The 23,173-nt window shown below is 43.5% G+C and overlaps 3 protein-coding genes across 5 annotated transcripts in view; 1 reads left to right on the top strand and 2 right to left on the bottom strand.

Annotated features, from left to right (window-relative positions):
• The window catches only part of zmp:0000000926 (ataxin-1), a 50,944-nt gene extending 34,724 nt beyond the window's left edge, over positions 1-16,220 (top strand). For 2 of the 3 annotated variants that reach the window (XM_044039008.1, XM_044039006.1), the window contains exons 2-3: positions 11,915-13,656; positions 14,662-16,220. In XM_044039008.1, coding sequence (XP_043894943.1) covers positions 12,073-13,656; positions 14,662-15,126 — 2,049 coding nt within the window. In that variant the 5' untranslated portion in view covers positions 11,915-12,072 and the 3' untranslated portion in view covers positions 15,127-16,220. Of the gene's footprint in view, positions 1-7,588; positions 7,964-11,914; positions 13,657-14,661 lie in introns of those variants that run through there. The other variant, XM_044039007.1, reaches the window with a different exon arrangement.
• The window catches only part of bmp7b (bone morphogenetic protein 7b), a 49,689-nt gene continuing 32,848 nt past the window's right edge, over positions 6,333-23,173 (bottom strand). The window contains exon 8 of the mRNA XM_044039022.1: positions 6,333-6,357. The gene's annotated coding sequence lies outside the window, so the exon portion shown is untranslated. The remainder of the gene's footprint in view (positions 6,358-23,173) is intronic.
• On the bottom strand, positions 16,346-22,472 carry irf10 (interferon regulatory factor 10). The gene is made up of 8 exons (XM_044039026.1): positions 21,833-22,472; positions 20,408-20,603; positions 20,236-20,312; positions 20,072-20,126; positions 18,566-18,670; positions 18,080-18,466; positions 17,865-17,983; positions 16,346-16,737 (listed from the first exon to the last, which is right to left on the bottom strand). Exons 1-8 carry the CDS (start codon positions 22,001-22,003, stop codon positions 16,633-16,635), a joined length of 1,215 nt encoding a protein of 404 aa, XP_043894961.1. The 5' UTR covers positions 22,004-22,472; the 3' UTR covers positions 16,346-16,632.

The following is a 23,173-nucleotide window of genomic DNA, read 5'->3' as shown; positions in this document are numbered from 1 at the left end:
AATAAATATTATTTATGTATAAATATATATATGTATGTTATATTATTATTCAATAACATAACACCAATTTTAACACAATCCACCTGCTCTGTTGTGCATCATCCAGAATGCAATCACAGACTAAATTGCACTGCACATGGAGTTATCCTGCTTGACGACTGTTCCCAGATCAGCACTCCGACACTTGGAGACGTATACAGTATGAAAGCACTTGGGAGCTCAGCCAAAGGACTGATAAATAATCCTTAACAGAGGCAGGTGTTTGAATACAGTTGACACCATGTCGGAGCACTTTAAAGTGACAGACACACTTGTCATCTGGGATGTCCCGTGAGAGGAAAGTGTACAATATTATTTTTTTGGTGAAAATACAGCGCGTGTGTTGTGTTGCGGATGTTTTCGAATGGAGACACACAATACATACAATCTGTCCAGAGTCTTTTCTTCTCTTTGTGTTCAACGCGGATCGGTTTTCTTTAGCCTTGACTCGCTAACATTTATGTATAATCAAGCAGTATGCTCTCTTCCTCCTCCTCCTCCTCCTCCTCCACACTTTATTTACAATAGGGGTGAACAACCTTTCAACCTTGCCACCCACTACCTACACCCACAGTTTTATTTATTTATTTATTTACTTTCTTTTTCCCTCAGCCGGGCTCGTCTTTCTGGCTGCTTGAGCACATGCAAGTAAATCTGCTGCCTTGTACCCACCGTGGACAAACAATATATATATCGCACAGTATCAATATCACTGTATAAAAAGTGTAACATCTGAGACATCCTGTAGCCTATAGTGTCTCTATAGTGTGCTGCTGAAGTTGGACGTGTATGACCTTGTAGCATTGAAACGCTCGCCATTTCCTTTTATTTCTTTTTTTCATTCTGCATCCGTACATTATCTATTCTTCTAGTCGCGTGGCAATGAGCTGGAGCTAATCCAAGCTGACAGTTGGCCAAAGCAGGAGTTCACCCTGGTCAAGCAGAACCATCGCAGGGCCAGCATACAGAGACGCAGAAACATTCACACCTACATTCACACCTTTTGGTCAATTTAGATTTTCCAATCTGCACGTCTGATGACGGTGGGAGGGGAGAGTACGAGCATACGAGGAGAAAAACCCACGCACACATCGGGGGAACGTGCACAGCTCCACACAGAGAGAACTCGGCTGAAGGGAGATTTAAATCAGGGACCGTCTTGCTGCGAGGCCTCAGTGCAAATCACCACAGCCTCGTATCGTAATCACACCGCAAAACACAGCTTTTTGGCCACTTTATTAGGTACGTTTGATACATCAGGCCATGTAGACCGGATGTGTTCATCTCAGTTTTCAAAGGATGGTCCAAAAAAAGAGAAAATATCCAGGGAACAGCAGTTCTTGAAGAGAAAACGCCTTATTGATGCCAGAGGTCAGAGGCCAATGACTCAATTTACTCAAATAACCACTCGTTACAACCAAGATATGAAGAAGACCGTTTATGAACGCACAACATGTCGGACTTTAAAGTGGATGGGCTACATTTTTAAGTGTCCTGTGTATCTAATAAAGTGGCCAGTGAGTGGAGGATCTCCCCTGAGACTGGATAAAGGCACAGTCTTCCAGTTTGAAAAGTGACGCCCGCGTAGTAGGATGTGAAGTAGCAGTGAAAATGGGAAATGAATCTAATTCTCACTTCATTTATAACATCAGTCAACATTTCCTTGAGGGGTTAATGATCTTACTCATTAGTTTCAGGTCTTCTTCAATAGCACATTATGTCAGTGATGCAAATTATGTTGAAAATAGATGACAAATTGTATGCACAAGTGGAACTCCTACTTTCCATCCATCCATCCCCTCATTCATTCATTGATTATCTATACAACATATTTCATAGAATTCCAGCTGTTGTCTGGGGTGAGAAGCAGCATCTGGACCAACTACCTCCTTTTACTTTGATCAAAAATATATAATTTCAATATAATTTGCAGCTCCCTCTAACTATACCGATGTGTTGAGTAACTGGCTGTGTGTGTGTGTGTGTGTGTGAGAGAGAGAGTGAGACTGGGCAGCAGATTGAATGTAGGAGGAGTTGTATAGCAATGATTATAGTGTATAGCAATGTTACCTTGAATATTGCCAGTAATAAAGGTTATCCAGACAGCATCTGTGATGCCAGTCTAGACAGTTTCTCTGTAAATGAATGGCACTTGAGCCACCACGGCCAGACCTGGCTGTGCTCTTTCTCCATGGAGATACCACTGCCATGTTTGCTTACATTGCTGACATTTTGCTGCTAAACCAGAGAACCGACAGAAACTCTGGTTTGATTGGCAGCCACCGGGGGACAGTGCCAAAAACAACAAATCTTTGGAACGGAGAGTAATCCCTCTCCTCTTTCATCACACACACACACACACACACATACTTTTGTACTCGCTCTGTCAAGCTGTTTCTACCCTGTCACACTTTGTTTCTCTCACTCCTTTCTCCTCTCCTTTACTATCTGCTCCTGTCCTCTCATAAGCCACTGATCTCATAGTGTGAGAGTGTACTACTCACGGGGGTGTAAGGAGGCCGGTGAAGCCTCCCGGGCGCTGGGAAACTGAAATCAACAGCAAGAATGGAAATGAAAAAGATAATAATGGAAAAAAACAAACAAAAAAACAATAATAATAGTAAAAAAACATGACCGTGTATTAGAAGTATGTGACCTGCTGTCATCTAACCACCAGCGACGCATTCAGTGTTTGTGTCATTAGTCATTGTGATGCATATTTGAATTGAAACCATAGTTGTGGTTAAAAACAAAGGCCGTATTCTATCGCTGCTGAGATCACAGAGCGATAAAGCGCTAATTAGTAAAAACACTTAAATGTCAGTGACAACAGCGCGACAGCCGCCTCAGAAAATGTCAGCCGCGACACGTTTTGTGGAAGTGCTGTTCAGGTCGATCTCTGCTGACCTGTGGGTGCGCGGCTGCATGCGTGCCCGTGTGCGTGCAACAACTCAAGCAGAGAGCATGAGACCGAGGAACAGTGCCGTCATGCACTGCGGTCAAGAGGTGGAGGAATTTTTTTTGCTTCTGCTGACTGGCTGACCCGCATGTACGGTAATTAGTCAAGTCATATTTTTAACTGATATTGCGTAAAAGCCAGCTTAAGGAGACATAGCTGCCCTATTTATACCCTAGGGGCTAATGGCCTGTACCACCACACAGGGGGATTTCCTCACACTATAATATACTAAGCCTTTCTTAGGCCGTACCACTTAGGATTCATGGGGATTAACCTAGCAATACATTACAGCTGCCACCCTTTAGTCTGCATCATCATCACACCTGCGTATTAAATCTCTTTAGTAGTTCATAAATGAGATTCATGAACATTTACACACCTACTGATAATATAACTTGTAATTTAAAAAGATGTTTTTTGTCTTTTTGTCTGTCAAGAGTTTGCACAACCACTATCTTACATGACATCTAATTTAATTTAATAAAAAAAAAACGGTTTGTGCACTAGCAGTACACCATGTGCGTGCATGCCTGTGGAATTCAGTGTGTATGTGAGGGTGTTAATAGTAACTCCTGAGCCATAAGCCCATCCTCATTGTGGGTGACCCTGCTACGGGCAGGGCTGCTGGCTCATCCTGTTGAAGAATGGGTCAGGACGCTGAAGACTGACCTGGCCTTTTGCCCGTGAAGCGAACACTCGTATCACCCTGTCCTTTTATCAGCTTAGCCCGGCTCCTTATGGAGTAAGCCACACCACACCACACCCACAGGGCTCGTAGTACTTCCCCTCCTCCACCTGGAGACCATATATAAAAAATGGAGGTAGTCTTCCAGTTTCCTTCCTGAAGCCAACCTGGAAGTTACTATATAACAATATATTGAATAGCCACTAGGGGGCAACTCTGCTGGTTGTAAAAAGAACTATTTAAATTTTTGGGAAAGTGATGTTGATTTTGTAAATGACTTACACAGGTTGAGTTGAAGGTGTTTCACCGCTCATCCAAGAGGCTTCTTCGGTTCTGTCAGAACTGCAGACAACTACTGAAGAAGACTGTGACCTGACCATGAGTGAGAACCTTCACTTACGACGTAACTCAGTTATGTTACTAATCACTAACAACAGTAAAATATGCACGTGTTACCTGCTGTTAGCGAAAGGTCCTGGTATACTTACTTCTTTGGTAGGAATGCGTCCTATTCGCTGCGTCCAGACTTGTACCGCCACCCAATGGTGAAGTCAGATACTACTGACGTGCTAGTATACCAAGGTCCGTGCGAGTATGCCAGGGTCTGCGCTAGTATGCCAGGGTCAGCGCTAATATACCAGGGTCTGTAGTATACCAGGTCCGGGCGGTACCTCGCTAGTATGCCAGGGTCAGCCAGGGCGGTGGTGGGTCAGGGGGTATACCAGGGTCCGCTAGTATACCAGGGTCCCACTAGTATACCAGAGTCAGCGCTAGTATACCAGGCTCCGCACTAGTATACCAGGGTCCGCACGAGTATACCAGGGTCTACGCTAGTATACCAGGGTCCGCACTAGTATACCAGAGTCAGCGCTAGTATACCAGGCTCCGCACTAGTATACCAGGGTCTACGCTAGTATACCAGGGTCTACGCTAGTATACCAGGGTCCGCACTAGTATACCAGAGTCAGCGCTAGTATACCAGGCTCCGCGCTAGTATACCAGGGTCCGCGCGGGTATGCCAGGGTCTGCGCGGGTATGCCAGGGTCCGCGCGGGTATGCCAGGGTCCGCGCGGGTATGCCAGGGTCCATGCTAGTATGCCAGGGTCCACGCAATGTGACCTGGCATGTGTGCGGAAGTATACCGGGGCCTTTGAGGTGAAAGAACACGCTCCGCGATGACACGGATGTCACCCTGACATCATGGCTGTAGCTGCTCTCTGCTCTGCCTGAGTCATGGCACTACAAGGCCGCGCCATCTCGCCTCCCATTTCTGTTACGGTTACGTTACTGCTTTGGTTGATGTGTGAAGGATCTTTTGAGGGGTTTTTTGAGTCCTGTCACAGTGCTCCTCTCCTCTCCTCTCCTCTCCTCTTCAGATCGGTTACATTCAGCAACAAATTTCTGCTGCATCAGATGTCCATCATAGATCCCGCACTCGGCCTGAAACGTGATCAGACACCCGATACAAGGCTACGTGTGAGGAATGTTAAAAAAAATAAAAAAAGAAGAAGTAGAAAGATAAGCAAAATGGCCTCTCTGTTTTTTCTTGTACCAAATACTCAGACAGCAAATAATGTGAGAGTTGAGGAGAAACCGTTTCAGGAGCAGGAGTTTATTCCACTCTCTAAAGTCGCTCACCTGTGGACGACTGTCTTTGACCTCTGATGCCGTTTAACACATCCATCACTACTATTATGACACATAGTCTGACCTTCCCTAGTACAGCCATGACGCCTCTGTGTGTGTGTGTGTGTGTGTGTTATGGATCGTTTAAATAGTACAAAGTCAGTCAGAGTGACGAGGCTGCAGAGAGAACGCTCTAAATGCCCGTGTGGTTGATCGACAGCTCAGTATGACTCCATGATGTGTTAGCTGGTGTTGATGTGTGTGTGTGTGGGTCTAAATATCAAAGTATTATACATAAGCAGAGCACAACACTCATTTCTATATCTCCACATCGTAGTAAACACGCTTTGCTCCATTTCCCTTCTCTTTCACTATGATTGGACTGTGACGCGATATGTGAAAAATGATATTAAACACTGATTTATCCTTTATGTGTTACAACGTGTGATTGTATTTTTGCTTTAGCTAAATGGTGATTACAGAGCAGAGGTGTTGAGTCTGAGTTAAAAATACTTCAGACTTGTTTTCAATATTTGATTTGTCGCACTGCATAATATTTTTTCATACATTTCAATTAGAAAAAAAAGCACCTTTTTCTGATGAAGTCGGAACTTAATCTGTTGTGGTATTAGTTTAATAAAATCTAAAATCTATGTGGGAGGATATGTTGTATAATTGAGTGTCGGATAGTTTCATTTAAATGGCGAGTGCTGACTCTGTGACTGATAAGGTCAGGGTTGCTTTGTGTAATGTAATCGTTTCACATATTTGCAGAACTACTCGGACAAATGAGTTATTTATCTGTTATCTGTTAAATGCATGAGAAAGGAATACAAGGTTTCAAAGTTTCAATTCTTGGCGTATTGAGTTTTTTTTGTTGTTTTATATAATATCATTAAGTATATTTCTATTGTGAACCGATGTAATTCTCTGTACGCCACACGATTACATGTTGCGGTTACTTTTGTTTACCAAGCTGAAGTATCACAGTGACTCAAAAACAATCCTCAAGTTATTATTCTCTGCATGTGTGTGTGTGTGTGTGTGTGTGTGTGTGTCTCCAACTGTCTTTATTAATGCACACAATTACAAGGAAAAACCAGAGCAGACAGCACTTGTGTGCCCACACAACCTCGGTGCACACAATCTTCAAACAGCATTCACTGAGAAAAAAAAGAGAGAGAGAGAGAGAGAGAGAGAGAGAGAAAATGTCAGACGAGACTTTCTTGTCAATTGTCACCTCTTTTTGAGAGCGTTTCAGCGTGGCCTTCGAGCTGATGTGTCTGCACACCTCCAAGTCTGGTTAGCTTTTCATTGCACTGAGGTGGAGAAGTTAGACAAGGTTAAACTCTAATTTACTGTTGATGGGTATGAGTCTGCATTTTGCTTTGTGTTTCTGCGAGGGATGAATTGCCTGTGGAGACAAGACAGAGAGTCATTTTTTTATTGCTTATACAATCGACCACCAATGAGAGTTAGATATCTTCATTAAATCCTGTTTCTCACTCTCGCACCAGTGTTTTTTGACAAAGTCTCACGCTCATAAACAGGTTTTTTGCACGACATTGCAGTTCCAACCTTGGTCGTGTTAAGTTCCCTGGTGCTGACGGGTTTCTGACTTCTGACTTGCTCGCATACTTTTAATTGGACTGACTGGATCACTGGAGCGCATCATTCAGTCCGTGCATGCGTGCAAAGTCACAGTGAGTCCACATTCACGTGTGCATAATTATGGGACTGCATATGAGGCCAAAACAGATGTGTTCATAAAAGCTCCTTTAACAAGTGAGTTAATCGCAAAAAGTGCTCCGATGAGAGCGCGAGACACAAAGTCGAACCGTCTGCGTGTGCGTGATGTGTGATGTGATGTGAGTTTTAGTTTTGAGTCAGAGGCAACAGTGCAAGCCTATGTCTGAGAGTGTGTGTAGGACGAGCCTCCCACCTCGTCCCTCCCTGCCTCTCATGAACTCTCTGCCTCCCCTCCATCTTTTCCCTCTCTTTTATGTCTTAATCTTGCGTCTCAAGTGTTCTGCTCAAACACAGATCAAGGATTTGACGACTGCTTAATGAAGTGATCAGTTTAACCGGTGAAACTTACTTCACATGAGCTCATCGGAGAGTATAAGTGTCACATACATCATCCGTGCATGCTGCATCCTAGACTGTGTGTGTGTGTGTGTGTGCACATAAGGTATACGCGTGTGTGTGTGTGTGTGTGTGTGTGTATGCATATTTGTATCCCTCACAGTGATTAAAGCAAGTGGGCGGCAGCAGCAACTGGTCTGCCTATGTGGCTCTGCTTAGCAGACATGTTTCTCACTGCTAGATATTACTCATTTCCTCAGCCCTTTGCACACACAAGCACACACGCACACACACACTCGTATACACAACTGACAGAGAGACAGATAGCGGGCTCTCGGTTCTTTCCCTCAGTTTGGTGGGCTCGCTGGTGTTATTACATGCACACACAGAGATCAGAGGCAGTGTGTTGCTGGAGGCGGCTGATATCTGCGGGTGTTGTAACTGCATGGCGCTGGTGTTGTGGAGGAGCAGTGTAGCACAGTGACAAGCTGTGGAGTGGGTTGACCCTCTGGGAGGACTGGAATATGAATGACAGCTAATACCGGGACGTGAGCTCAACCCGCACTAAGGTCAGTCTTAACGCCACATCACAACATCTGCCAGCTCCATCACTGTCGGTCTGTACTCCCACATTCTCTCTCCACGGTTCTTTAAGAGCACGAGGTGATGATGCTGTTGTTAGTCGCTTCTGGTACTATGTCAATTTGTGTTGTAAAATACTTGAAACTAGTTGTGAACATTCTGTGTGGGTTTTTTTTTTTGCAATTAAAAGTGTAGAGGTACAGTTCTCCTGAGAAATGCGTGCAGAGAAAAAGGCGGGATGAGAGGGAGAAGTGCAAAAAAAAAAGACAAAAGACTTGTCATACGTGACAGCAAGTTGAGATGAAGTTGAAAAATAAAGGCATTTTTGCATTTTCATACGCGACAAAAGGAAATGAGAAGGCTTCAGGAAGGATTAGTCAAAATAAACGTGTAACCTCTTTATTACTGCAATCCCTTGGATCTTGAATGCTTCAATCACAGTCGCTGTAGATCAGCTCCAGCTCTGCGTGCATGTCTGCACAGTGTAGGAGTGTTTTCTTACCAGACGTTTCTGAGCAAACTCCTCCACATGCACAATTCTTTGTTTTCAGACACCTTTTTGGAACCTTTTTTTTTTTTTTTTGCTGCCAAGCTTTTTCCTTCAAAAGAAAAGAAATAATTAGAATTTAGACAAAAAAAGACAGTATTTCAATACTCTTTTCCCACGGACATTTTTTAATTGGCAAACATATTAAAAAACTAATTTAATAATTACAAAGGAAGTTGTGTTTTGGGTTCTGCTCGTCTCTCAGTTTGTCTGTTTGTCAACAGCACAACTCGAAAAGTAATGGAGTGATTTGGATAAAATGTTCTGGTGATGTAGGAATGAAATGACTGTATTTTGGTGGCGATCCTCATATGAATCCACATTTAGAAGTGTGTACTGACACTGTGGGAAACTTGGCGGCCCTGGCCTTGTGTTCTCGGAGTTGTTTTTTTGTTTTTTTACACATATTTATATACGGGTCATTAACTACCACAATTCAAGACTTCACTGGGGTAAACTATTAGCGTTCCTCCAAACACATGCACTGTTTCTATATTTAAATAAAAGCTATAGAGTCTAACACTAGGTCACTTTGTGGATATAACATGATGATTATTTTGTTTGGAAAATGCAGAGAGCTGAACCAGATTTAGTGACTCAAGTGACTCACTTTACTTTACAGCACAGTAATAACACGGTAATGTGGTTACTGTACTGTAATCATTTTATAACAAGTATTATTATGATCATTTCCTCGTATTTCTAACGTAAATTCATTGTCAAGTGTTGCAGTGTGGTATTAAAGAACATAATATTACAGTACTATCATATTATTCCCAATATTACCTACATAACATGCAGTTAAAACCTTGGTAATGAGAACCACCATTATAATACTTAATCACGTTAGTATTGCTGTGTGACTTCATCCTCGCACATATTCCATTGTTATTTCCAAGCCATTACTTGGTGATTATGATAGAAATAAATTTGTATTAACATAATTTGTCTTCCCTATTACAAGTCATTACCATAATATTACCATATTTTATACTGCAATGTACAGTGTTACCACTTAAGTGATTAGACTCTCATTCTGTGCCACCTTAATAATAAAAATAGTCACACATTTTATTAAATAATGATGCTATTCATTTGTTAATTCATATAAAAGTATAATTGTAAAAATAAATGAACCCGTATGTACGTGCAGATATGCATGTATGACTCATATAAGGGATGACTGCCGGGTTCCTGCTGCTGCCTGACAGGCCTTATATCTCAAGTGTATGATTAAAAAAAAACAGTTCAATTAGTTCATTTACTGTCGCTGCAGAGTGCTGCTGCCAAACTGAGAATAAACCAACTGAAACTGGACTTAAAATGCTTTCACGCCATAACACAAACACCCTTATTTACCCAATAACTGCTGACAAAAACTGTTCATCACAAACATTCACACCCCCTCCTGTCAGTGTTTGGGACAATGGACCTCCCTCCTTTCACCACCCCGTTTTCAGTTTTCCATTCAGATGCACAAACAGCTTGCTCCGCGCTAACACTTATTCTGTTTTTGGACCAAGTCACTTGATGAGCAACAGTTTACCCGCCTCTCCATGGTGTATCCCCATCTAACCTCTCCAAACGAATGGATGTGTGTGTGGACACAGTTGCCATGGTGACAGTGTGGCGGATGGTGAGATGGCAGGGAGTTGGTAGGCTGTTGAGACAGACTTGCGGGTGAGTGTGGGGCTGAGTGGCATCGCGGTGTTGTGGCGGCAGCGGCGGCGATGGTGGAAGAGGAGGATGAGGAGGAGGAGGAGGCGGAGGGGGAGGAGGGGGGAACAGCTGGGATGGCGCTGCAGTGCAGCCATCACTTCGCAAAAAAAACCCCGTTTAAACATTTGGAGAAGAATTAGTAGAGCTCCCCCGCACTTCTCACTGAATGAAATGAGGCTGTAAAATCTCTGACACGTTCGAGGACTCCAAACACAAACACAAACACAAAGAGCTAAACAAATAAATACTTTCACACAATTCCGAAAAAAAACATTATGCAAATGCACAGACAAACGTGACATGCATGCATGCACCGACAGACCAACAGTCACACACACACACTTCCCCACACTCCTGCTGTGACACATAATTAATATGCTAAGACACATACCCTGTATGCACAACAACTGGTGGTAATATCAACAGTGTTTCTGTCAGCTTTTGGGTGGGTGGTGACCAGCTTTGCCTGTCACTGGGGGAGTAAGTACAGCCGCCCGAGGGAGAGTTGGTGTGTCCGCTGCTGTCCATGCATGTGTGTTTGAAAAAAAACCAGTAGTAAGCTTACAAACAATACAGAGAACACCCGGGGGTGTCGTGGGGGTGGCTCACGAAAGTGGTACAAAAACATATCTACATATTCCAATCATCCCCCAAGAGTCAGAGATGAAAACGCTCCTGCTGTGAGTGATTTGTGCGTGTGCGTGTGTGTGTGTGCGTTTTCTGCCTCTGAACTTCAATGGCTACAAAATGTATTTTTAAACCATATGTGGGAGTGCTGCGTTTGAATGAAAAGAGTAAGTTGGGTAGTTTCAGTCCCACCACAGTGCATGGAGGGATTGACTAATTGGCAACAGCTATCACGAGGCTCAGAATTTTTGACCTTTTTAAAAGGGGCTTTAGAAGAGCGGGAGTAAGTGGGCGATTTATCTCGATGTGCCTGATGAGGCTAGAGGTTTGTTTGCGCGTTTGACGTGACTGACGGCAATGCCTTAACTAATGCCACCAGGTGCACTGCAACAGGCAGTTGCCTGGGGGCTCTAAACTGAGAGGGCCCCCGGGAGAACGGCTACGTTTTTGCTTAAAAACAGATACATTCTGCTCTGGATGCACCTGTTTTCCACACAACCCCCGGTGTGTCATAGCCTCAGAACTGAGGAGGCTAAAAATGCTACTGGCTTTGTTTTAGGTTGAAAACTCCAGGGCAGAATTTTGATCAGGACAGGCAAAAATGGAGACCTTTGGACCTTTGGAAATTATGCTGTTAAGAAAAAAACATACTTTGATTTTTACTGTCATCAGTCTCATAAAACAATGTTTATTTCCAAAAACCTGGCAGTTCCTCTTGAATGGCCATAGGCTCTAGCAATGGCAATTTTGTGAGAATTCCGTTAATTTTTTTGATCGCTTACACACAGTGTAGACACAGAATTCTACAACAAAGCCTTAGTTGAAACATCCCAACAAAGGCCCATGTAACTAGCTTCCTAGATTGATGGGCACCGCAGGTTGCTTACCCTTGGGGCCTCCAAAGACCCTTTAAACGCCTCTGGATACAAACCCGGCAGTCTGTCCTTTTCAATTCTTCACACTTTTTCCTTACATCTGTGTCTTTCCCACCATGCTCTATTACCCTCCTTATCTCTGCTTCTGTCCTCTTTCATCTTCTCTCTAGGTGAGTGGTGCTTCACTTCAAAAGAATCCACCGTGCTCTGACAGTGATGCTGTGTCGCAGCCTTCCGCTCTGTCTGCGCCCCTCGTTCTCACGTGAGGCCCATGTGACCTAGCCTACGCCGACACACAGGGGGCCCCTGCTGTCGCTGGAGCCCACCCATGAATCCCAGCCCCGATCGCAGCAAAGAGTGCCTCCCTCCCAAGAAGAGGGAGTCTCGCCAAGGATCGGTGGAACACCAAATTACTTTGGACGAATTCAAACCTCCTGTGCCGGTCCGAAGTCGGCCCAGCACAGGCAGAGGGGAAGGAAGCAGGGAAGCCAGTGAAAGGGACCGAGCTTTGACAAACCCAAACCCACACCTCCTCCACACCCCTCCATCTCTTCCTGCCCCTGCACCATGCCTCCCTCTGTCCTTACCGTGGCACCTGAGCTACTCTCCCTCAATCTCGCTTCCCCTTTTCCCTGGACAGGTCCGTGAGAGGAGGGGCTCAGGTTCTCCTGCTTGGAAAGATGATCCTCTCTCCTCTCCACTGCCTCACTCCTCTAGGTGGCTTAGAGGTGAGGGTTCCCTCTCCTTGCCACCTTCATCCTCTTCCTCGCCTGCTTCCTCGTTTAAGACTCCCTTTCCAGCCGATTCTAGAGAGATGTGGTCCTACGTCAACAGTGGCCGTCGGGACTACAGTTCTTCTCTCTTTTCCCCGTCATACTTGTTTAGCCACCCTTCTCTCTACCCCCATGACCCGAACTTAGTTGAAGCCAGACACAGGTACTTGGGCAAGAGGCCCAATGGCCTGGATGGGCCAGGCAGCAGGACTGTCTCAAACTCCAGGCCTCTGCTCACAGGAGAATATGAAAGCAGCAGAACCAGGATGGACTTTAGTCCACACAGCTCCCATACCAATGGTGGACGCAGACATCACGAGGATCCAACATCCAGTGTCCTATCTGGAGAGACATTTTTGTCAGACTCGCACACTCAGGAGGACCCTGACCCACATTCCTCACTGCAGGACAGACATCCACATGGTTTAGTTAAGACAAGTTCGAATTTACTCTGCACCAGTCCCCATCCCCTTGGACCAGACTCCAGGGCAGGTAGAGGGGGACTGATGGACCCCCTAGGGGCCACACCAGCTGAGGCCCAGATCTACTACTCTTTGGGCTCAGCGCACCACCCCACTCCTCAAACCTACCCCCACTATAGCCCCTCAGGAACACCTATGTACAACCTGCACAGGGAGCCAGGCCCCAGGCAGCACAATCTAAGGAACTCACCTCACTCACCCCTGGGTCCTCCTAACAGCCATGACAGGTTACAAAGGGACAGGGAAAGAGACCAAGAAAGAGACAGAGAAAAAGTCCTACACAGGGAGAGAGGTAAAGACAAAGAGAAGCACGTACAACATGACAAAGACCAAGAAAGGGACAGAGAGCGCGAGAGACGACGGGACAGAGAAAGGGACAGAGGGAGAGAGTCATCTCCTTGCCATCTTCAGCCCTCGCCCCCAGACCCTCACCCATCCCCCAATGCGCTCCTACCTCACTTCACCAAGGGTTCTCTGATCGAGCTGGCCAGTGGGCGGCTGAAGCGAGTGGAGGAGCTGCGGACCGAGGACTTCCTGAGGAGTGCGGACACATCCTCGGAGTTCCACCTCAGCACCTGCACCGTGCTGCTAATTTCGCCCAGCAGTACACGGGGTTTCAGCCACCTGCAGGTCCACCTCACAGACCGCAACACTCAGGTCAGTGGTGTCAGTAGATTTTGGTATGTCTATGTCTACATTACCAATTCAAATGATTGTGTGGTTGCCAGAGTTGCTAAAACATGGAAACATGGAGCTGCACTTATACCCGGCTTTACACTTGCGCTACACACACATACACACACACACCTAACCGTCCCACCATCTGTTTTGGTTTTATAAACATTCAACCCATTTTATTAATTTTCGCGTAGCAGCCACCAGTGGAAATTGAAAGTGAAAGTGTCTGCTGTGAGCAGCACCGGAGAATTACCACATGATAAGTGGAGGCGACAATAATGGAGTGTAAAAGCATTGGAGAGAGAGAGTGAGAGAGCATTAGCTAACCTTGGCTGGAGCTTTTTGTTTTGATTCCGTCCACGGAGAAAATTATTTACATCATCATCTGACTGACTTTCTCTCCACTTGTATCTGTCTGTATTGTATGTATATACATACATATATATATGTATGTATATACATATATATATATGTTTATATATATATGAATGTATATGTATATACCTATATGTATATATACATATTTCTGCAGAGCCTTGTTTTTCTTTTTTTCTGGTTCAGACATTTTTGAGATGGGCAGTGAGGCCTCTTAAGGATGCTGAAGTTTGACCTTTCTGACCCATAACTGCAGGTTGCTGAGCTTGAGTGACTCACAACCGTTATCGGGTGTTTGGTGGCACAAAAAGAACTAAACACCAAACTAAAACATGCAAAATCTGAAAATTTAAATTGTAAATGAACTGGCTTTCATCAGTGAAGCCAGTATTTAAGTTAAAGCCCTCATCCTTACAGCATCCTTACCCCTAACCCCTGACACTTCTTACGTACATATATATGGTTAGTGTGTGTAAAGCAGCCAAATACCCTAAACACTCAAATTAGATCCACATGCATTTTCACACACCCAAGTAATGTGGTGAAAGTACGTGTCAAACATGACAACGCTCCTGGTCAAGTGTTTTACAATGTTGTGGTTTTGTGTAGGAGTTACTGAAGGTCTTGGCGGAGTATCCGTTCTTTGTGCAGGACCGAGGCTGGTCTTCTTGCTGTCCTCAGAGAACCACGCAGCTGTATGGCCTGCCATGCCGCCAGCTCATGGAGGGGGACGTCTGCCTGGCTCTCACCCCCGCACCCGCTCAAAGCCATCGGACACATGTGCGCACGAGCTCCCGGGCCCACCGCACGCAGTTTTCCTCCAGGGTCATGGGAGAGTCCAGCGGCTCACACAGGGAGGAGATGCCACCGCCACCCCCTCCTCCCCCTCTTCTTCACCACCCTCCCCCCACCGCGCCGGCACCTCCACGCACTCTGGCCGCTCAAGAGCAGCCGCAGCCGCAGCCACGTCCGCGCAAGCGCCGCTGGTCTGCCCCCGACACACTTCCCGCAACCGGAACTGATGGAAGTCTCCTGGATTTACCTCATGGCTCCAAGCTAATGAAGTGGCAGTAGGAACTTGCACGTGCACACTGACACACACACACACACACACACCCTCCTTGTCTCTGTTGCACCCATGAAGACAAACAATGGAGAGACCTCAAGGTAGGGTTGCAGGGAAGGAATAAAAAAATGAAATCTAAATATATATATATATATAGAAAATGCAGTTTACGGGTGTTCACACTGAAGGATCCGTGGAAGGATCTGTGGGAGGCTCCTTACAGACGCACTGAAGACTTTTTAGTGAGACAATCAAGCACTTGTCCGTGTTCACTCTGTTTTTGTAACGATAGTTCCACACACTTAATTGCTGACAGTGTTTTCTGCAGGGTATCATCTTTCAGTCAGAGTCATGGAAGTAAACGCTATTGGAAGAAGTGCAGATATATATATATATGAACAATATTTGACTATAAATATATATATATATATACAGATGTTATATATACAGTAAATATGCTAAACAGATTTAATGCAATCTCTCCTCCCCCAACGCATTTTTCTTTCCTCTCTCTTTTATTTTCCTCGCTTCTGAGCCGACGTCGATGCGTGTCTATCGGCTCCGGGTAATAAAAAAAACAAAAAAGGCAAAGTGAATGTATGAGCAACTCTTTCGCCTTCTTTCATCCTCGTCACTGGGAGTCATTTCAAATCGGTCGTTCATCAAGGCATTACCCTCCAATATGTTCTTAACATTGTTTCTGAGAAAGGGAGAACACTAATGAAAATTGCGTAACAGACAATCCCACCCACACAGACGGGTCTGTGCCACGTCGTCCTGACACACATGGTGTTTTTCCATTAAAAACCGAATAATGGAAAGAGCAAAAAAAAAAACAAGTGCAGTCTGGCTGAGGAGTATTGGTGCTAATAACACGTTGGAACATGATGCTTTGTGAATACTCTCGACCCCTGTGTACTGTACGCTTCTGTTCCCATCTCGTTTTTTTGTTTTGTTTTTTTTATGTACTGTATAATGTTTCGAGGGCAGGGAAAAACAATGAAAGTATTTTAAACTCAGATACGGGTATCTCCTTTGATTCAGCACACTCTTTCACTTTAGTTTTGAGTTTGTTTTTTTATTTTCCAAAAAAAAAAAAAAATGACCTGTTGATTTTTCTTTTTAAATGTTATAGCTACAAAAAATATATGTATATTTTTTAAAAAAACAATTGTGAATCTGTTATATGATGTTCGCTAGAAATAAAGGGAAAAAAAGCTTTATAGATTTAATTAAAAGTGTCAATTTATTCTCCATATGTCTTATATAAAGTATGATACACAACAAAAAGAAGTTTTACTTACAGCTCAGTATTATAAAGAGAATGAAGAACATTGCTTTCAATGCCCCTTTTTGTATTGCAAAAAGATTTACATCCACTGTTTCTACATCATCTCAACTCATGATATTCTACTTCCTGATGATCACAGGAAAGGCCTGAAGCTTCACAATGCTTCAGAATCTGCAAATTGTTCATGGTTTCGCTGGCGCAGGGCAGCTTTTTCACACTTTTCCTACACTTGGTCACCCGCTGTGTCCGAGCCGAGGGCCGACTGCTTCTCCTCCGTCTCTCCCAGGTTGAACTTCTGCAGAAGCTCCACTGCAAACAATGGCACCACCTGACCGACAGGAAAACAAATGTAGCGCAGTCGTTCAGTATGCTTATGAGGACATCTTCTGGTGATTTCTAATACTACTGCTTTAGTCTAAACTGACAGAGAGATGAACGCAAACAGACCAGTTCTGTGAAAGGGATTTTTCTGATAGATAATGTGTTTAGATTTGTGTTGTAAGTGTAAGTCATTGATAAAGCATTATTACCACATGAGCCAACAATATTAACCCTTAAATGAGTGCCTTTTTTTTTTTAACGACAGAAGCTTTTCTCATTTACCCGGAATTTTGAAAAACTTTGGCACGTTCCCACCGAAACTACGCGGGGAAAAACTTTCCCCCGATCCCAAACTTCCATCAAAAGAAGTACGTACTAGCGACTAAGGACTTTTCAGACTACCAGGAACTCTAAAGGGGCGGGGCTAGGTGCTGATGAACACTAATTGGTGGTCTGTCATATCAAAAATATAAGGGTAAAAGAAAATGACGAGGTCCAGGAACTTTAAGATGCCGGTGGTGGAAACGCAAACCAAACACAGATTACCGGGAATTCTGTTCCCGGGTTACAACGTTCCTGAGTAATAAAACTACCTGGAAAAGCGGCTAATGTAAATCATGGATGAAATTTAATGATATCAATAGTTTTCAACAGTATAGACCCTTTTCCACCTATGGTCCCAGCTCGCCTCGGCACGGCACAGTTTAGGTTGGCTCAATGTGGGCGGAGTCATTGAAACTGCCATGTGATACCGCTCGCCGGTTGTGATCATCAGTGCTTTCTTTAAATACACCAGACTCCTCTGTTAAATATTCAGATTTTAGACATTTCCCTGGTAATTGTTGGAGATTAACCCGAGTTTTTTTGGATTGTTAAGTCTTTTTAACTGATAGATTGTTGTGTTAAATGTCACACTCGTGCCTCTTCCTGTGACCATACTCTGACCAATCAGTGGCCGGCAGAGTCGAGTCGAAACGCTTTAAAAAAAGAAATGTGATTTCTGCCTCAGGTCCCTGATTAAGAGGTCGTTAAAAGGAAAAATAAAAAACAATTTAATTTAAAGTTTAAAGTGAATCATCATACAGTGTATAGAGTAATATACACGTTACAAAGCACAAACAAATCCCGACTGACCTGTGCGATGATCAGTTTCCTGCTCCTTGGTATGTTGGGGTCGGGATATTCTTCTCCGAAGCAAAGCTCGACTTTGTAAGACGGCTTTGTTCCCTTCCCCTGCAGACAGTTCTGAAGCTCTGCACAGACAGTAATTGTGATATTCAGATTATTCACGGCATGGATTGAGCAATGACTGACTAATCTAACTGTTGTTTATGCGTGCGTTGCAGTACCACTGATGAATTTAGGTATATCAAGAAGTTTGAAGGTCTTTTCTCGCTCCAGCTTGTTGGGCCGGTCAGCGTGTTGGGCCATCGGACCGCTCCAGTACACCCGGCCCTGGCAGAAACGCTTGATGAACACTCCGTCCTGGGCCACCCACAGCAGCACGCCCCGCTCGAGGTGACACAACAGGCAGTTCATGGCTTCGGTCATGCGCGGCGGCAACGACACCGAGTTCGGGGACGGAAACGGGAGCCGCTGGGCGGTGCAGGGTCCGTAGATGCGTTCGTTTCCCAGAGGAACCTGTCCCTGCAGGATAAAGCAACCGTCTGGGCTCGTGGTGGTCATTTCCATCACCTTCTGACCCTGGTACAACAACGTCACCTGCATACGGACGTCTGCAAACACACGGAATGCTGCTTGTTTTTCTTTCTCCAGGTCGTACAGTGTAAGACAAAGGTCAGTAACATGTTCTGTTGGTTTTTACACATGCCCACCTGATACATTAAGTCCAGGTTGGAGGAGAGTAATGGAAGCGGGAGCTTGATTCTGTTTTTTTCTCCCGGTTAATTCACAGTACATGTGCTCCTTCATTGGATCTGCTGAAGAACACAGAATGAACACAGAGACACTCGCAGGACAGTAAGTAACACCGTGACACACGTGAGTAAAAATCCCTACAAAACATGTTCCATCGTTTGTATGTAAAAACCTACACTTACAGCATTTTCTGCAGAGAATTTTCACATCTTTGGCACTTTTGTTTCTGTATTATCACGTCTTTTGGTCAACACTTGTCACCACAGTCAGCTTCTCTGTGTCTCATGGTCATGTAATGTCTTTAACCCTTGGTGGTAAATTGCTGTGGGAATAATGCACATAACTCCTTTTATGGACATCCTGGGGATGTGTGCGTGCAGGTCACATATTCAGGCTTTTCTTATATGTTGTTGAGTCAAAGTTATGATTCATTTTGTATCGCATATTTTTTTTAGTGATAATTGAGACCGTTTTTTCTTTTATTTTTCTCCATAAAACAGAGTCAAGCGAACTTTGAACTGTGACGTATTTCCAAATTTACAAACTTTTTGCTCAGGTGTGTTTCTGTAGTTGGGTGCTGATAGACTTTGCTGATAAAAAAGCATGTAAGACACTCTATATTGCACATTCTTACAGCCTCTGTGTACAAACGCAGCCTCAGTGATCGCCTGTAGAACTGTCATAAAAATGCTCAACGACTGAGCGCTTCTGCCCCTTTCTCAAGATAACTTTCACTTTCGATATCTGGCAGTTATTCAACCGTTTAGGAATACGGTGCTGAGACGCCGACAAACGTGTGACATCAGCGTGTGAAAATTCATAGGAATGATCACAGAAGAGTCACACTCGCACACCGGGGTGAGACTGTGACAACGCGGGTTTATTGATAAAGGCGTGTCGTTCTTACTTTACAGACACTCTGCTGTATTTATGGTGCTAATAATGTGAGTTTGTGGCCCAAGACAAAAACAGTCAGAGCGAGACGAGCCTTTACTTTACACTTTACCACGATAGCATAAGTGGACAAAGTAGCCAGAGCATGTTTTTTTTGCAGACAAATAAAGAAATGAAAGAATGAACCTCCTGGTTTGCAAAGGCCATTAAAATAGTCCCTTGACAAACTTGGGAAAGGGAGGGATGAGTCGAGTCTCACCGGTTGATGTCACTAAAGTTTCCTTCACACTAGAATTAGCAGATAAACCTGTTTATTTCAGTGTGAACGCTTCAGTGGGAGCAATTGTAACTAAAACAACAGCATCTTTAACTGTGATCCCCTAAATAAAATAGACTGAGCGCTGTGTTAAATAGTAAAAAAAAGACTATTCATGGATAATGACTTATAACAACAACATGTTTCCATATCACACATACAGTGGGTAACACCTCATGGGGCCCACATGTGTTAAATGGAGGCAGACATAAGAGATAACAGTACAGTATGAATTACTGTGTGTAAAACTTACCAGTCCATGGTTTTTCTTCTTCATTCACTTGAAATGATTCATTATTAAATCGAGGCTACAAATAAAACAGACAACAATAGGGAAACAATACAAGTTCAGTTGAGTGCTTCAGTTTATGTTTTAAATCAAATGATAGTTTCATCGCTTTAAGTTGTCCCGCTAACCTGTTTGTTCTCACAAACTTGTCTCTTTGGGGACCTTTTCACCTGGTTAATCACACGATCTTTAACGAGCGGAGACTCTGACGGAGAGAGACGAGAGTTTGCATAAAATACAGATATATAGACGATAAAAATAACAATAATAAGAAGAAGAATTTAAAAGCTTTGGTTTTACCTACTGGCCTGGCTGAGCCGTTGTCGGGCAGGATGCGGTAGACTTTATACGGCTCACTGATGTCCAGCTGGTTGCGGTCAGGAACCTCCTGGAAATCCGTGCTCTTGTTGAGCGCACAGCGGAGGCGAGTCTTCCACATGGTGGGGTCGGGCTTGTCCCTCCCCTCCTTGTATTTACCCTTATACTCCGCCCAGGCCTGAACATAGACATGATCATACTTATCTATCTTAATGAATAAACCACTGCATATATGGAGGTAGCAAAACCAACTTTTACTTTTACTCCACTACATTTCCTCTAACTATCTTTGTCACTCATTATCACCAAATAAAATCAGAAGAAGAGTTGTATTATGGTCTGTATGTATACAGACTTATATGACTTTTGATACTTAAGTGCAGTAAATGTCATATACTTTAAGTAAAGATTATAAAAAGTGACTTCAACTTCTACTAAAGTCATTTTTTTACTCATGTACTCTTGTAGGTACAAGACTGGTTGATCTGTTACTACTTTTGAATCAACTTAATTAATGAAATTAAATTAATGACCATTAACAATAGTATTTTGAAAGTAACAAACTGAATGTAAACTGTATATATAATTTGCAGAGTACTGCATTTTTTTCCACTGCTGTAACACTTATAATTTCCCCCTTTGGTTTGTTTAATGAAGTGATGTTAAATGATATGATTTAAAAGAAATAGGACATTCTTTATCTTTAATACTTTCATTTGCCTTTAATATGTTGAAGTGATACTGATGAAATTAATCCGTTTCAGTACTGGTCAGGGGTTTTTTTCCCTATACGTGCACAAGCATTAGTTGACATAGTATAAAGAAATAAGTTAATAAGGAAAATACACTTAACTTACCAGGATTTAGACTTTCTGGTTGACTCTCTTATCTGTGAGGGAATTTAAGCTACTTTTTGTAAGAAGATGAAAGTTGCCAATCTTCAGATCTTTTCAACTTGTTGCTTTTACATAATAAAAGTGAAATTAATGTTTAAAGAAAAAAAACACACAAACTTAAGAACTGTTCATATTTACATTTCCTTGATGATGAAACCTGAAAATAAATGTAAAAACACACGTCTGTCACAGTAAAGTGACAAATGTTTACGAAATTAGAAAAAACCCATATATATTTTTATTTTTTTGATTTTTTTGAAATTAACACCATATTTTCGTGGTTTTGGAAGAGGTAAAAATAATGATAATCATCATTATTATAATAATTATTATTATTTGTCTTTGTTTTTGATTGAGCTCATTTCCTTTGGCCCTTGAGACAAAGTAGTCATTATTGAGCTGTTACTGTAGACTGATTTACTTACATTTGGTTTCTATTAAACACATGTTATGAGCACTGTAAACAAACACGACGTGGATTCAAACGTCCACATTGGTGCCGTTTGCTGACCTTGAACAGAGCCGCGTCCTCCATCTGGTTGTAGTCCTTCTTGGCTGCGTGTTTCCACGGGATCCTGAACATGGTCTTGGCGTCATCCTCCCAGCACAGACCGTCAAACGTGGCGCTCTCGATCTGACGGATCAGCCACTCTTTCAGGTGCAGCTTGGCTCCTTCGACCATCTTCTACACATGCTTCGTTGGACACGAACGAACACCCGTTTTTAACAGAGACACACGTGCACATACACAGACGCACGCACACACACAGAGGATCAGACACGCTCGCACCCGGCAAAGGAAAAATAATAACCTTCTACTATTTAAAGCAGGAGATTATAATATGTATAGATTATATATAGAAATAACAATGGAATACGACGAAGTTAGGTTAAATAAGCGTTACTAAGAGACCTGGTTCTTGGTATAAAGGCAGACCCTGGTGCGCACGAGAAGCGAAAGTGAAAACATTGACTCACTCTGAACTTTCGGTTTCTCTGCGCGCGCTGACATGTAATGAAACATGAATCATTTCCATGTTTCCGTGATACATGGTTACTTATATGGTTACTCTGATAAAAGAGCAGGTCACCGTGTTAAACTTGAACAGACCAAAAGCTCTTTGTGTTCTTAAAATCACATGTTCACAGAAATCAGTCTGTGGGTTAAAGCACTACAGCAGGTGTCCTGTCCAGTGCCGGCCCAAGCTTTTATGGGGCCCTAAGCAGATTTTGATGGGGTGGGGGCACTTTGGAGTCACTGCTTGACTCTTCTCTTACCCCTAAAATACACTAGTCGCCTACGATGCACTGCAGCTCCGCCAATTTACACGTCTTGCTGCTTCCTCACAGCTGGAGTCACAAGACTAGGTTTTCTCGCGGGACTTGTGGGGGAACAGAAAAACACTGCAAACAGAGCAGTGTTCCTACCCACCGAAGACACAGGCGCACGCTGCATGGGCCTGCAGGGATTCTTCCTGTGATGTAGTTAGGTGACATACGATGTGGCGTTAACCCGGATGTTTTATTTCCCGACCCACAAAATAGATGCGTATCAGCGGCGACGCCAGATGAGAGACGCAACGCAACCGTTGTATTTCGGGAGTTATTGATACTAACAGGGCCGGTCCTGTGCATTTTGCTGCCCTGGGCAAGATTGGGATATGGTGCCCCTTTATTGTAAACATATACGTGTGTAGTCTGATCCAGTACGCTAGTGTGGTTTAGTACTGATTTGTACTTTTATATTCACAGTGAAGCAATAAGTGGGGTGTTTCTGAACTTGCACTGAAAAATAACCCAGTAAAACAAGTAAATCAGTTTAATAGCTTAAGGTTTGTTTTGTTTTTTGGTA

Source organism: Solea senegalensis, linkage group LG11 (genome assembly GCF_019176455.1).
Source record: "Solea senegalensis isolate Sse05_10M linkage group LG11, IFAPA_SoseM_1, whole genome shotgun sequence".
In the NCBI taxonomy this organism is placed as follows: Eukaryota; Metazoa; Chordata; class Actinopteri; order Pleuronectiformes; family Soleidae; genus Solea; species Solea senegalensis.
The sequence above is the reverse complement of the archived record's forward strand: the minus strand, read 5'-3'. Positions and strand labels throughout refer to the sequence as shown.